Source organism: Crinia signifera, chromosome 12, assembly GCF_055691185.1.
Source record: "Crinia signifera chromosome 12, ASM5569118v1, whole genome shotgun sequence".
NCBI classification, from domain to species: domain Eukaryota; kingdom Metazoa; phylum Chordata; class Amphibia; order Anura; family Myobatrachidae; genus Crinia; species Crinia signifera.
This window is the reverse complement of record NC_139228.1, coordinates 5,544,503-5,559,619: the sequence shown is the minus strand read 5'-3', so window position 1 is coordinate 5,559,619 and position 15,117 is coordinate 5,544,503. Positions and strand designations below refer to the sequence as shown.

The 15,117-nt window shown below is 50.3% G+C and overlaps 1 protein-coding gene across 4 annotated transcripts in view; it reads left to right on the top strand.

Moving 5' to 3' along the window:
• Window positions 1-14,514, top strand: part of DCST2 (DC-STAMP domain containing 2) — a 73,129-nt gene extending 58,615 nt beyond the window's left edge. For all 4 annotated transcript variants that reach the window (XM_083166694.1, XM_083166695.1, XM_083166697.1 and 1 more), the window contains 5 exons: window positions 3,687-3,817; window positions 6,342-6,469; window positions 8,877-8,964; window positions 11,197-11,400; window positions 11,493-14,514. In XM_083166694.1, the coding sequence (XP_083022820.1) occupies window positions 3,687-3,817; window positions 6,342-6,469; window positions 8,877-8,964; window positions 11,197-11,400; window positions 11,493-11,547 (606 nt within the window). In that variant the 3' untranslated portion in view covers window positions 11,548-14,514. The remainder of the gene's footprint in view (window positions 1-3,686; window positions 3,818-6,341; window positions 6,470-8,876; window positions 8,965-11,196; window positions 11,401-11,492) is intronic.
• Window positions 14,515-15,117: the final 603 nt, after the last annotated feature.

Below are 15,117 nucleotides of genomic sequence, written 5' to 3'. Positions count from 1 at the left end.
GAGTCCAATAACCTATAGCATAGATGGGAGGAAGCTGGTGCAGTGCTGAACGCACTGATGGAGTCCAATAACCTATAGCATAGATGGGAGGAAGCTGGCACAGTGCTGAACGCACTGATGGAGTCCAATAACATATAACATAGATGGGAGGAAGCTGGCACAGTGCTGAACGCACTGATGGAGTCCAATAACATATAGCATAGATGGGAGGAAGCTGGTGCAGTGCTGAACGCACTGATGGAGTCCAATAACATATAACATAGATGGGAGGAAGCTGGTGCAGTGCTGAACACACTGATGGAGTCCTATAACATATAACATAGATGGGAGGAAGCTGGTGCAGTGCTGAACGCACTGATGGAGTCCAATAACATATAACATAGATGGGAGGAAGCTGGTGCAGTGCTGAACACACTGATGGAGTCCTATAACATATAACATAGATGGGAGGAAGCTGGTGCAGTGCTGAACGCACTGATGGAGTCCAATAACATATAGCATAGATGGGAGGAAGCTGGTGCAGTGCTGAACACACTGATGGGGTCCTATAACATATAACATAGATGGGAGGAAGCTGGTGCAGTGCTGAACGCACTGATGGAGTCCAATAACATATAACATAGATGGGAGGAAGCTGGCACAGTGCTGAACGCACTGATGGAGTCCAATAACATATAGCATAGATGGGAGGAAGCTGGTGCAGTGCTGAACGCACTGATGGAGTCCAATAACATATAACATAGATGGGAGGAAGCTGGTGCAGTGCTGAACACACTGATGGAGTCCTATAACATATAACATAGATGGGAGGAAGCTGGTGCAGTGCTGAACGCACTGATGGAGTCCAATAACATACAGCATAGATGGGAGGAAGCTGGCGCAGTGCTGAACGCACTGATGGAGTCCAATAACATACAGAATAGATGGGAGAAAGCTGGCGCAGTGCTGAACGCACTGATGGAGTCCAATAACATACAGAATAGATGGGAGAAAGCTGGCGCAGTGCTGAACGCACTGATGGAGTCCAATAACCTATAGCATAGATGGGAGGAAGCTGGCGCAGTGCTGAACGCACTGATGGAGTCCAATAACCTATAGCATAGATGGGAGGAAGCTGGTGCAGTGCTGAACGCACTGATGGAGTCCAATAACATATAGCATAGATGGGAGGAAGCTGGCGCAGTGCTGAACGCACTGATGGAGTCCAATAACCTATAGCATAGATGGGAGGAAGCTGGTGCAGTGCTGAACGCACTGATGGAGTCCAATAACCTATAGCATAGATGGGAGGAAGCTGGTGCAGTGCTGAACGCACTGATGGAGTCCAATAACCTATAGCATAGATGGGAGGAAGCTGGCGCAGTACTGAACGCACTGATGGAGTCCAATAACATACAGCATAGATGGGAGGAAGCTGGTGCAGTGCTGAACGCACTGATGGAGTCCAATAACCTATAGCATAGATGGGGGGAAGCTGGCGCAGTGCTGAACGCACTGATGGAGTCCTATAACCTATAGCATAGATGGGAGGAAGCTGGTGCAGTGCTGAACGCACTGATGGAGTCCAATAACCTATAGCATAGATGGGAGGAAGCTGGTGCAGTGCTGAACGCACTGATGGAGTCCTATAACCTATAGCATAGATGGGAGGAAGCTGGTGCAGTGCTGAACGCACTGATGGAGTCCAATAACCTATAGCATAGATGGGAGGAAGCTGGTGCAGTGCTGAACACACTGATGGAGTCCTATAACATATAACATAGATGGGGGGGAAGCTGGTGCAGTGCTGAACGCACTGATGGAGTGCTATAACATATAGCATAGATGGGGGGAAGCTGGTGCAGTGCTGAACGCACTGATGGAGTCCTATAACATATAGCATAGATGGGAGGAAGCTGGTGCAGTGCTGAACGCACTGATGGAGTCCTATAACATATAGCATAGATGGGAGGAAGCTGGTGCAGTGCTGAACGCACTGATGGAGTCCTATAACATATAGCATAGATGGGAGGAAGCTGGCGCAGTGCTGAACGCACTGATGGAGTCCAATAACATATAGCATAGATGGGAGGAAGCTGGCGCAGTGCTGAACGCACTGATGGAGTATATATGAGGAGCTGTGTAAGAACACAGTATAATATGCCATGCAGATGGTAATGAATACGGACCACTGAGCAGCTGGATACAAAGGAGAATGGTCGCGGGATGAAGGTAGTGGGCACTTCTCAGACAGTCACTGGGAAGAACAGAGAGTCACTGATGCGACATAGACGATGGCAGTAATCAATGTGGTGGATATCGATGTAGAGGGCACCTGTGTGATCAGCTGTGATGGGAGAACAGCGATGGTGACGTGGAAGGATGAAGAGCCCACTGATGAAGTTGGTGTTGCGATGACTGTGCACCGATGATGACAGGGAACGATGACGGGGCACCGATGTCGCAGAGGAACGATGACGGGGCACCGATGTCGCAGAGGAACGATGACGGGGCACCGATGTCGCAGAGGAACGATGACGGGGCACCGATGTCGCAGAGGAACGATGACGGGGCACCGATGTCGCAGAGGAACGATGACGGGGCACCGATGTCGCAGAGGAACGATGACGGGGCACCGATGTCGCAGAGGAACGATGACGGGGCACCGATGTCGCAGAGGAACGATGACAGGCACCGAAGTCGCAGAGCAACGATGACGGAGCACCGATGTTGAAGCCAGGTGCCTGCTTGCAGGAGATGACCCAACCTGGAAGGAGTGGAATCCTCAGGGACTGGAACCTGTAACACAGCTTGGCGACAGAACACACCAACAGGTATAACCTCAGGATGAGATCAGTAGCTCTGAGTTCACCCAGCCTATTTATAGGGAGCAGTGGACCTGGAAAGGCGGGGCACTGAGCCTGACTGAGGGATTGCCAGGATTGGCTGAGACTGGAACGTGTGACAGGAAAGACATGGCTCCTCCCATGTCTGGGTAAGGCGGGAAGCCTTGTTTGGCACATGGTCTGAGCTACTGTAATGGCGACGGCATGGAAGCCGCAGGACGCTGAAGCTGAACCTCGGGAGTGATCGGCAGGGAGTGAAGCGCAAGCTAAAAAAAATAATTGCAGATGCTGTACAGTGCAGGCAGCGTGGACACAGCGCAAGTGGAAACCATGTCTGGAGCGCAGCGCATGTCTTCTCAGGCATCTGGATGGTAAATAGGTTTGTTGTGATACCCGGATCGTGACACAGTGATTGCAGTGATTGTAGTAATTGTTCTGAATGCAGTGATTGTGGTGAATGCAGTGATTGTGGTGAATGCATTGATTGTAGTGAATGCAGTGATTGTGATGAATGCAGTTATTGTAGTGAATGCAGTGATTGTAGTAATTGTTCTGAATGCAGTGATTGTAGTGAATGCAGTGATTGTAGTGAATGCTGTGATTGTAGTGAATGCAGTGATTGTAGTAATTGTTCTGAATGCAGTGATTGTAGTGAATGCTGTGATTGTAGTGAATGCAGTGATTGTAGTAATTGTTCTGAATGCAGTGATTGTAGTAAATGCCGTGATTGTAATGAATGCAGTGATTGTAGTGATTGTAGTGAATGCAGTGATTGTAATGAATGCAGTGATTGTAGTGAATGCAGTGATTGTAGTGAATGCAGTGATTAGTATACAGAGGAAGTCACTTTATTCTCACTAGGAACGGATCATTTTCCTGTACAAACATCTCCTGATGAAGCGCAAGAACGCCATAAGCACCATGTTGGGAAACATAAGGCGGAATGCAGCGGACATGGAACACGCCAGCCTATTCCTCAACTTTATTGATAGGTATGTTCCCCCCCCCCCCCATACATATATACCTGTATGTAGATGTATACACACCTACTACCACTCTGTTAGCGGTGTGGATGACATTTCTTCACTTAAGTTTGGGTGTCCTGACCAGCATACAGTGCACAAGGGGTAGATGTATGAAGCAGTGATAACGGAGGACAAGTGATAAAGTGTCTAATACTTTGGTGCGATCTTGGCAGAATATTACCGCCCAGGATCGCATTGTAAAATGCGATCATATCGGGGGGATGTATCAATTTTAAGGACGCAGGGACAGGGCTCCGATAGGAGCCCATCCCTGCGAAGCCCTAACCCGGAAGCCGGGGAGTCAGCACATGCACGGTTATGCGCTGACCCCCGCCGTCCCCTCTTACCGCACTGCCCGAGCAGTAGGTTACAATGGGCTATTGCCATCCCAGAATGGCAATAGCCCAGGGCTGCGATGCCAGGCTGCCCGATGTTGATACATCGGCCAGCTTCGCGCTGCAGGGAGGATCGCAGCAGGGATCGGAGATTCTTGCTGCGGTCCCCCTATCATACATTTAGGAAATAGTTAATATTTGCGGCTATTTAGCCTCAAATATGGTTTGATAAATGGGCCCCTTTATCACCAGCCAATCAGCTGGTGATAAACTGTAACTTATACCCCTTTTACACCAACGAATAACCCAGGTTGGACCCAGGTCTAGTAACACTGGTCTCCTACCCAGGTCCTGACCAGGGTTGAACACTGGTTGGACCTGGGTCGTGGGCGGTGTAAATGGTCCTAACCCAGGTTGGGACATCCGTGTAGTGCTGAAAGGATACCAGAAGTGCTGGACGCCTTTCCACAGTGCGCTGCAGTGGCAAAAGACAGCAGCCAGGAAGGATACGGGCAGTGCACATAGAAATCATAATTGGATGCAGTATAATTTATATATATATTTTTTTTTTGGGGGGGGGGGGGACTGGGGGAGCACATGGGAGATTCGGTCTGCTGCTGCAGGGAAAGGGGCTGGGGAGAGCACATGGGTGATGATGCACTCTTATACCGCTATGTAGGCTTGAGCACTGAATAAAACGGTACTTTTGTAGTTTCACGGCGCCGCCGTGCGCACAGTCTGTCTCAGAAACTTGGCAGCTTGCCAGACGCTCTGTTAACTGTGCGCGTGCCGCTCTAGCTGTTCTCAGCGAAGCGCGTGGCTGCTTCCCATATGTAAAGCTACGTTATCAGCGTAGTGCCTGGCAGCAGCTGCCCAGCGCTGACAGGTCACTGTGGTACTTGTAGTTCCACAGTGAAATAGGCAGTCCTGCGCACCGCTGACAAAGGGGGTGTCCGAAATGTACACGCTACAATTTAGACGCTTAAGCGTCTGAATCCCGAGTCCTTGCAAGCCGCTGAGAAGGGGGGTATCTGGATTCAGACGCTAATGCCTCTGAATTTGGTAGGGTGTAGGGGTACATAGGAGTGCACTGTGAAAAACACTCCTAAACCTGTTCACAATGACACTAGTTGACGTAACAGCTGTCGACCTTGTTAATTCCACTATCCACGCCAACCCGAAGTGTGGCGAGCCCCGTGTGCGGGGCGGCGGTACGCTTCCTACGACCTTTTCATACCCCCATTATCCATGTCGGCGTGGAGTTGAGAATAGAAAGTGTGGCGAGCGCAGCGAGCCACTGAGCCCGAAGCGTGGCGAGCGGACGCGGATACCTTCACAGGTATCCGCGTCCCCTCGCGGGCTTCACAGGTATCCGCGTCCCCTCGCGGGCTTCACAGGTATCCGCGTCCCCTCGCGGGCTTCACAGGTATCCGCGTCCTCCCGCGGGGCTCGCTGCGCTCGCCACACTTTCTATTCTCAACTCCACGCCGACGTGGATAGTGGGGGTATGAAAAGGTCGTAGGACGCGTACCGCCGCCCCTCTCGGGGCTCGCTGCGCTCACCACGCTTCTTAGTGGCTTGCAAGGACTCGGGATTCAGATGCTAAAGCGTCTCAATTGTAGCGTGTACATTACGCTACGCTGATAACGTAGCGCTGCGCTGAGAACAGCTAGAGCGGCACGCGCACAGAGTCTGGCAAGCTGACAAGTTTCTAACAGACTGTGCGCGCGGTGGCGCCGTGAAACTACACAAGTACCAATAAAACCTTTTGAAAAATATTTTACAAAAGAAACAAACCAACATTCTTCAATGCTAACTTGTCATGTCTTTTAATTTTTATTTTAAATCATTGAGGGAAGGTTGGCTGGCAGTTTATCAGTCCTAAAATGGACATTTTTAATGTCATCCATAGTGAAAAGCAGTGCTGACCCAGGTTCAGTGTAAACGGTGCAGACCTGGGTCCGACCTGGGTCACAGTGCTGTGTAAATGGGGTATGAAGCTGGGTCCAACCCTGGAAACTCCTGTGTTCAAAGACCAGGGATTTTGGTGTAAAAGGGGTATTAACAGTCAGGAGCTGATTGGCCGGTGATAAAGTACCAGGCACTTTAGCACTTCTCCTTCCTTTATCACTGCTTCATACATCCTACATCAACAGGTGTCCAGGATTTCGCCAGATTGCAGAGTTTCTGGGTCTCAACAAAAAGTACTGTGCAGCTTGTGCCAGGGTGTCCACCAGTGCCGAGGGCCAGGATTTCCTGCCCTGCATAACCAGCAACTGCAAAGGTATACCCTATGTTCACTTGTCACCTCTATACACCTACCTGTATCACCCCTCCCCCAATATATGTCACTGCCCCCTCACCTCTCCCCACTATACACCTACCTGTATCACACCTCCCCCCAATATATGTCACTGCCCCCTCACCTATCCCCACTATACACCTACCTGTATCACTCCTCCCCCCAATATATGTCACTGCCCCCTCACCTGTCACCAATATACACCTACCTGCATCACCCCTTCCCCAATATATGTCACTGCCCCCTCACCTGTCCCCACTATACACCTACCTGTATCACTCCTCCCCCCCATATATGTCACTGCCCCCTCACCTGTCCCTACTATACACCTACCTGTATCACACCTCCCCCCCAATATATGTCACTGCCCCCTCACCTGTCCCTACTATACACCTACCTGCATCACCCTTCCCCCATATATGTCACTGCCCCCTCACCTGTCCCTACTATACACCTACCTGTATCACACCTCCCCCCCAATATATGTCACTGCCCCCTCACCTGTCCCTACTATACACCTACCTGCATCACCCTTCCCCCATATATGTCACTGCCCCCTCACCTGTCCCTACGATACACCTACATGCATCACCCCTCCCCCAATATATGTCACTGCCCCCTCACCTGTCCCCACTATACACCTACCTGTATCACTCCTCCCCCCAATATATGTCACTGCCCCCTCACCTGTCCCCACTATACACCTACCTGCATCACCCCTTCCCCAATATATGTCACTGCCCCCTCACCTGTCCCCACTATACACCTACCTGTATCACCCCTCCCCCAATATATGTCACTGCCCCCTCACCTGTCCCCACTATACACCTACCTGCATCACCCCTTCCCCAATATATATCACTGCCCCATCACCTGTCCCCACTATACACCTACCTGTATCACTCCTCCCCAATATGTCACTTCCCCCTCACCTGTCACCAATATACACCTACCTGTATCACTCCTCCCCAATATATGTCACTGCCCCCTCACCTGTCACCAATATACACCTACCTGTATCACTCCTCCCCCCAATATATGTCACTGCCCCCTCACCTGTCCCCACTATACACCTACCTGCATCACCCCTTCCCCAATATATGTCACTGCCCCCTCACCTGTCCCCACTATACACCTACCTGTATCACCCCTCCCCCAATATATGTCACTGCCCCCTCACCTGTCCCCACTATACACCTACCTGCATCACCCCTTCCCCAATATATATCACTGCCCCATCACCTGTCCCCACTATACACCTACCTGTATCACTCCTCCCCAATATGTCACTTCCCCCTCACCTGTCACCAATATACACCTACCTGTATCACTCCTCCCAGATATATGTCACTGCCCCCTCACCTGTCACCAATATACACCTACCTGTATCACTCCTCCCCCAATATATGTCACTGCCCCCTCACCTGTCCCCACTATACACCTACCTGTATCACCCTTCCCCCAATATATGTCACTGCCCCCTCACTTGTCCCTACTATACACCTACCTGCATCACCCCTCCCCCAATATATGTCACTGCCCCCTCACCTGTCCCCACTATACACCTACCTGTATCACTCCTCCCCCAATATATGTCACTTCCCCCTCACCTGTCACCAATATACACCTACCTGTATCACCCCTCCCCCAATATATGTCACTGCCCCCTCACCTGTCCCTACTATACACCTACCTGTATCACTCCTCCCCCAATATATGTCACTGCACCCTCACCTGTCCCCACTATACACCTACCTGTATCACTCCTCCCCCAATATATGTCACTTCCCCCTCACCTGTACCCATTATACACCTACCTGTTACACCCCTCCCCCATATATGTCACTGCCCCCTCACCTGTCCCCACTATACACCTACATGTATCACACCTCCCCCCAATATATGTCACTGCCCCCTCACCTGTCCCCACTATACACCTACCTGTATCACTCCTCCCCCAATATATGTCACTGCCCCTCACCTGTCCCCACTATACACCTACCTGTATCACCCCTCCCCCAATATATGTCACTGCCCCCTCACCTGTCACCAATATACACCTACCTATATCACCCCTCCGCCAATATATGTCACTTCCCCCTCACCTCTCCCCACTATACACCTACCTGTATCACTCCCCCCCCCAATATATGTCACTGCCCCCATACCTGTCACCAATATACACCTACCTGCATCACCCCTTCCCCAATATATGTCACTGCCCCCTCACCTGTCCCTACTATACACCTACCTGCATCACCCTCCCCCCAATATATGTCACTGTTACCACTATACACCTACCTGTACCTATCTGTCCTGGCACTGTCATTCTTCTCTGTATGACACTTACTGACCACTGGCTGCTGTGATTGTGTCCTCCCTGTTACAGGTTTCTACTGCCATGACTGCTTCCGGTTACTGGATGAAATCTGTCCATTCTGCATGGCACCTCTGATGGATGAGGAGGATGAGGAGGTGTATGTATCATTATAGTGTAATTCCCAGTTGTAACGTGTGTATCACATGTACCCAGGAAGACCCTCCTGTTCCATTCAGTCGAAATCCGTGTACACAGAGAGGGAGTAATGCCACTGTACCGCACACACTGAGTGGGAGTGATGTCACTGTTATGTGTACACTGATAGGGAGTGATGTCACTACCGTGTACACAGAGAGGGAGCAATGTCATTGTTATATGTACACTGTGTATGCGGTACAGTGACATCGCTCCCTCTCAGTGTACATATAACAATGACATTGCTCCCTCTCTGTGTACGTAGTACAGTGACATCGCTCCCTCTCAGTGTACACATAACAGTGACATTGCTCCCTCTCTGTGTATGCGGTACAGTGACATCGCTCCCTCTCAGAGAGGGAGCAATGTCACTGTACCGTGTACACAGAGAGTAAGTGATGTCACTGTACTGTGTACACAGAGAGGGAGTAATGTCACTGTACCGCATACACATAGAGGGAGTGATGTCACTGTACCGTGTACACTGAGAGGGAGTGATGTCACTGTTATGTGTACAGTGAGAGGAAGTGATGTCACTGTACTGCATACACTGAGAGGGAGCGATGTCACTGTTATGTGTACACTGAGAGGGAGCGATGTCACTGTTATGTGTACACTGAGAGGGAGCGATGTCACTGTTATGTGTACACTGAGAGGGAGCGATGTCACTGTTATGTGTACACTGAGAGGGAGCGATGTCACTGTTATGTGTACAGTGAGAGGAAGTGATGTCACTGTACTGCGTACACTGAGAGGGAGCGATGTCACTGTTATGTGTACACTGAGAGGGAGCGATGTCACTGTTATGTGTACACTGAGAGGGAGCGATGTCACTGTTTTGTGTACACTGAGAGGGAGCGATATCACTGTTATGTGTACACTGAGAGGGAGCGATATCACTGTTATGTGTACACTGAGAGGGAGCGATGTCACTGTTATGTGTACACTGAGAGGGAGCGATGTCACTGTTATGTGTACACTGAGAGGGAGCGATGTCACTGTTATGTGTACACAGAGAGGGAGCGATGTCACTGTTATGTGTACACCGAGAGGGAGTGATGTCACTGTACTGCGTACACCGAGAGGGAGAGATGTCACTGTTATGTGTACACTGAGAGGGAGTGATGTCACTGTTATGTGTACAGTGAGAGGAAGTGATGTCACTGTACTGCGTACACTGAGAGGGAGTGAGGTCATTGTAATGTGTACACTGAGAGGGAGCGATGTCACTGTACTGTGTACACCGAGAGGGAGCGATGTCACTGTACTGTGTACACCGAGAGGGAGCGATGTCACTGTACTGTGTACACCGAGAGGGAGCGATGTCACTGTTATGTGTACACTGAGAGGGAGTGATGTCACTGTACTGCGTACACCGAGAGGGAGTGATGTCACTGTACTGCGTACACCGAGAGGGAGCGATGTCACTGTTATGTGTACACTGAGAGGGAGTGATGTCACTGTACTGCGTACACCGAGAGTAAGTGATGTCACTGTACTGCGTACACCGAGAGGGAGAGATGTCACTGTTATGTGTACACTGAGAGGGAGCGATGTCACTGTTATGTGTACACTGAGAGGGAGCGATGTCACTGTTATGTGTACACTGAGAGGGAGCGATGTCACTGTTATGTGTACAGTGAGAGGAAGTGATGTCACTGTACTGCGTACACTGAGAGGGAGTGATGTCACTGTTATGTGTACACTGAGAGGGAGCGATGTCACTGTTATGTGTACACTGAGAGGGAGCGATGTCACTGTTATGTGTACACTGAGAGGGAGCGATGTCACTGTTATGTGTACACTGAGAGGGAGCAATGTCACTGTTATGTGTACACTGAGAGGGAGCAATGTCACTGTTATGTGTACAATGAGAGGGAGCGATGTCACTGTTATGTGTACAATGAGAGGGAGCGATGTCACTGTTATGTGTACACTGAGAGGGAGCGATGTCACTGTACCATCTACACAGAGAGGGAGTGATGTCACTGTTATGTGTACACCGAGATTAAGTGATGTCACTGTTATGTGTACACTGAGAGGGAGCGATGTCACTGTACCATCTACACAGAGAGGGAGTGATGTCAATGTACCGCATACACAGGGAATGGTGTCAATGTACCGTGTACATGAATGGTAAGGTATCTAGCATTACAGTATGGACCTATTGGGTGAACTCTCTTACTCTCCCCAGGGACTCCAGTGATGAGGATAGAGTTTTTCTTCTTGGAGAAGCTCTTAAAAGAATGCAGGACCATGAAGAGGAAAGGAGGGAGAGGATCAAAAAGGTGATAAAGGCGCGAGTAAAGGCAATTGCCAGGAGGAGGAAGGCGGGTGACCTGCTGCGTTATATGGACTCTGGAGAGGAGAGCCGCGGATCTAGTGATGAGGATTCTGGGTAAGTGGTACAGTACACTCAATCTATCTGTGTGTATGAGATGCAGATGTTACCCTGGTGTGTGTCATATTGTCTCTGTCATTGCCTTACAGACCTACAGACTATGACTACATAGATCACTCTGATCCCAGTGATCTCTCTGACTAGGACCGTCCCAAGCCAACGCAGCGCCCATAAGATGCCCTCTTCCTCCGCACGTGTTACTGTTATGGGGGAAGGGTGGGATATTTATTCTGTTACAGAGACGTTATAATAAACAGTTTGGACAAAAACAAAGATTTCTCTTTTCTGTCCAACTGCGGCGTCACAGAAGTAGCGCATGTCGGCGTACAGGACACCGGCCGTCTGAATACAGACACCAGAAGTAGCGCATGTCGGCGTACAGGACACCGGCCGTCTGAATACAAACACCAGAAGTAGCGCATGTCGGCGTACAGGACACCGGCCGTCTGAATACAGACACCAGAAGTAGCGCATGTCGGCGTACAGGACACCGGCCGTCTGAATACAGACACCAGAAGTAGCGCATGTCGGCGTACAGGACACCGGCCGTCAGAATACAGACACCAGAAGTAGCGCATGTCGGCATACAGGATGCCGGCCGTCAGAATACAGACACCAGAAGTAGCGCATGTCGGCGTACAGGATGCCGGCCGTCAGAATACAGACACCAGAAGTAGCGCATGTCGGCGTACAGGATGCAGGCCGTCAGAATACAGACACCAGAAGTAGCGCATGTCGGCGTACAGGACACCGGCCGTCAGAATACAGACACCAGAAGTAGCGCATGTCGGCATACAGGATGCCGGCCGTCAGAATACAGACACCAGAAGTAGCGCATGTCGGCGTACAGGATGCCGGCCGTCAGAATACAGACACCAGAAGTAGCGCATGTCGGCGTACAGGATGCAGGCCGTCAGAATACAGACACCAGAAGTAGCGCATGTCGGCGTACAGGACACCGGCCGTCAGAATACAGACACCAGAAGTAGCGCATGTCGGCGTACAGGACACCGGCCGTCAGAATACAGACACCAGAAGTAGCGCATGTCGGCGTACAGGACACCGGCCATCGGAATACAGACACCAGAAGTAGCGCATGTCGGCGTACAGGACACCGGCCGTCTGAATACAGACACCAGAAGTAGCGCATGTCGGCATACAGGACGCCGGCCGTCAGAATACAGACACCAGAAGTAGCGCATGTCGGCGTACAGGATGCCGGCCGTCAGAATACAGACACCAGAAGTAGCGCATGTCGGCGTACAGGATGCAGGCCGTCAGAATACAGACACCAGAAGTAGCGCATGTCGGCGTACAGGACACCGGCCGTCAGAATACAGACACCAGAAGTAGCGCATGTCGGCGTACAGGACACCGGCCGTCAGAATACAGACACCAGAAGTAGCGCATGTCGGCGTACAGGATGCCGGCCGTCAGAATACAGACACCAGAAGTAGCGCATGTCGGTGCACAGGACACCGGCCGTCTGAATACAGACACCAGAAGTATTGCATGTCGGCGTACAGGATGCCGGCCATCTGAATACAGTAACCAGAAGTAGCGCATGTCGGCGTACAGGACACCGGCCGTCTGAATACAGACACCAGAAGTAGCGCATGTCGGCGTACAGGACACCGGCCATCGGAATACAGACACCAGAAGTAGCGCATGTCGGCGTACAGGACACCGGCCGTCTGAATACAGACACCAGAAGTAGCGCATGTCGGTGTACAGGACACCGGCCATCGAAATACAGACACCAGAAGTAGCGCATGTCGGCGTACAGGACACCGGCCGTCTGAATACAGACACCAGAAGTAGCGCATGTCGGCGCACAGGACACCGGCCGTCAGAATACTGACACCAGAAGTAGCGCATGTCGGCGTACAGGACACCGGCCGTCAGAATACTGACACCAGAAGTAGCGCATGTCGGCGCACAGGATGCCGGCCGTCAGAATACAGACACCAGAAGTAGCGCATGTCGGCGTACAGGACACCGGCCGTCAGAATACTGACACCAGAAGTAGCGCATGTCGGCGTACAGGACACCGGCCGTCAGAATACAGACACCAGAAGTAGCGCATGTCGGCGTACAGGACGCCGGCCGTCAGAATACAGACACCAGAAGTAGCGCATGTCGGCGTACAGGACACCGGCCGTCAGAATACTGACACCAGAAGTAGCGCATGTCGGCGTACAGGACACCGGCCGTCAGCATACTGACACCAGAAGTAGCACATGTCGGCGTACAGGACACCGGCCGTCAGAATACTGACACCAGAAGTAGCGCATGTCGGCGTACAGGACACCGGCCGTCTGAATACTGACACCAGAAGTAGCGCATGTCGGCGTACAGGACACCGGCTGTCAGAATACTGACACCAGAAGTAGCGCATGTCGGCGTACAGGACACCGGCCGTCAGAATACTGACACCAGAAGTAGCGCATGTCGTGCTATCACCGTCCTCAGGAGCATAAGTGACCTTCCTGCTAGACCGGATATATATAGTGTATGAAAAGATTGCAAATACCTTACACCTGTGTGACATCACATTAACACCTGAGCCCACAGAGATTGTCAGCGTGTGTGACATCTAATCAGTGCAACACAAGAGTGTATCAGCGCTATTTCCGGCAAAGGCCGTACGCAGCGCCGTCTCCTGGGGGGTGATTTCCCCCATCTACAAGAAACGTGGAAATTATACAGTTCGGTACGTCACTATTGTGGTAATAACAGCGTATGTTAAATACCGTTGAAACCTGTTCTTCCTCATTCACCTGTTCTTTCTTATCCGTGTAAACTCTCTTTTCATCAGGTGATGCACTTTGTCGACTTAGCCAGTCATATTATAACAATGATTGTTCAAAAGTGAAAGTCCATTGATTTGTTATTATAATTGTAAAATCATATGAATTGTCACTACTTCTTTTTAAAGTACATATGTTTATGTTTGTAGCAAACCCCTGATGAAGTCCCTTACGGGGACGAAACGCGTTGGGAACGTCTGTTTGCTTATCTGAAATGAACTTTTATATGGTCTGGAAAATATATCACTACTGTGTGGTCTCAGAGACTTTTTAAATAAATATTGAGAAATTTTGGACTTTTCTTTTGGACTTTACTATCATTTGATTTGAAGGTTATTAAAGGCTAATAGAGACCTAATCACTAAAGGTCTGTGAAAGGGCGCCAACTCACAACTGCTATCCATCTATATATATATATATATATATATATATATATATATTTAGTGTCGCACTGGGCTTCCCAGCTTATGATGGTTTTTGGGTGCCGCACCCTGCACCTAGATATAGCGCTAGGGACCCCCAATATACAGAGAAGTCTTGACGCGGCATGGGGGCATAGCATACACCTGCGCAGGTATATGTAACCAATATCTCTAAATTCTATTATCATGCAGTGTTCTAGATTGGTTACTAACATTACTCAGTGTGCTGAGGGAAAAAATGTCTTGTTTTACTTACCAAGCAGTAATTTCCCCTGTCCTGTTTCAGTATGAACGGGTGTTAGTGAAATTCCCGGGTGTAATGCCCCGGGAATTACACACAGGTTTTTTTGCAGGGATTTTTCTGGGTAATACACGGGTGTGTGGCAGTGTGAAGCGGCTAGAGCCGGGTTTTTCTCACAAGATGCTGAAAGATTCCGGAATGTGACCTTTCTCTAGAGCACGCAGTTATCTCAGAGCCTTGG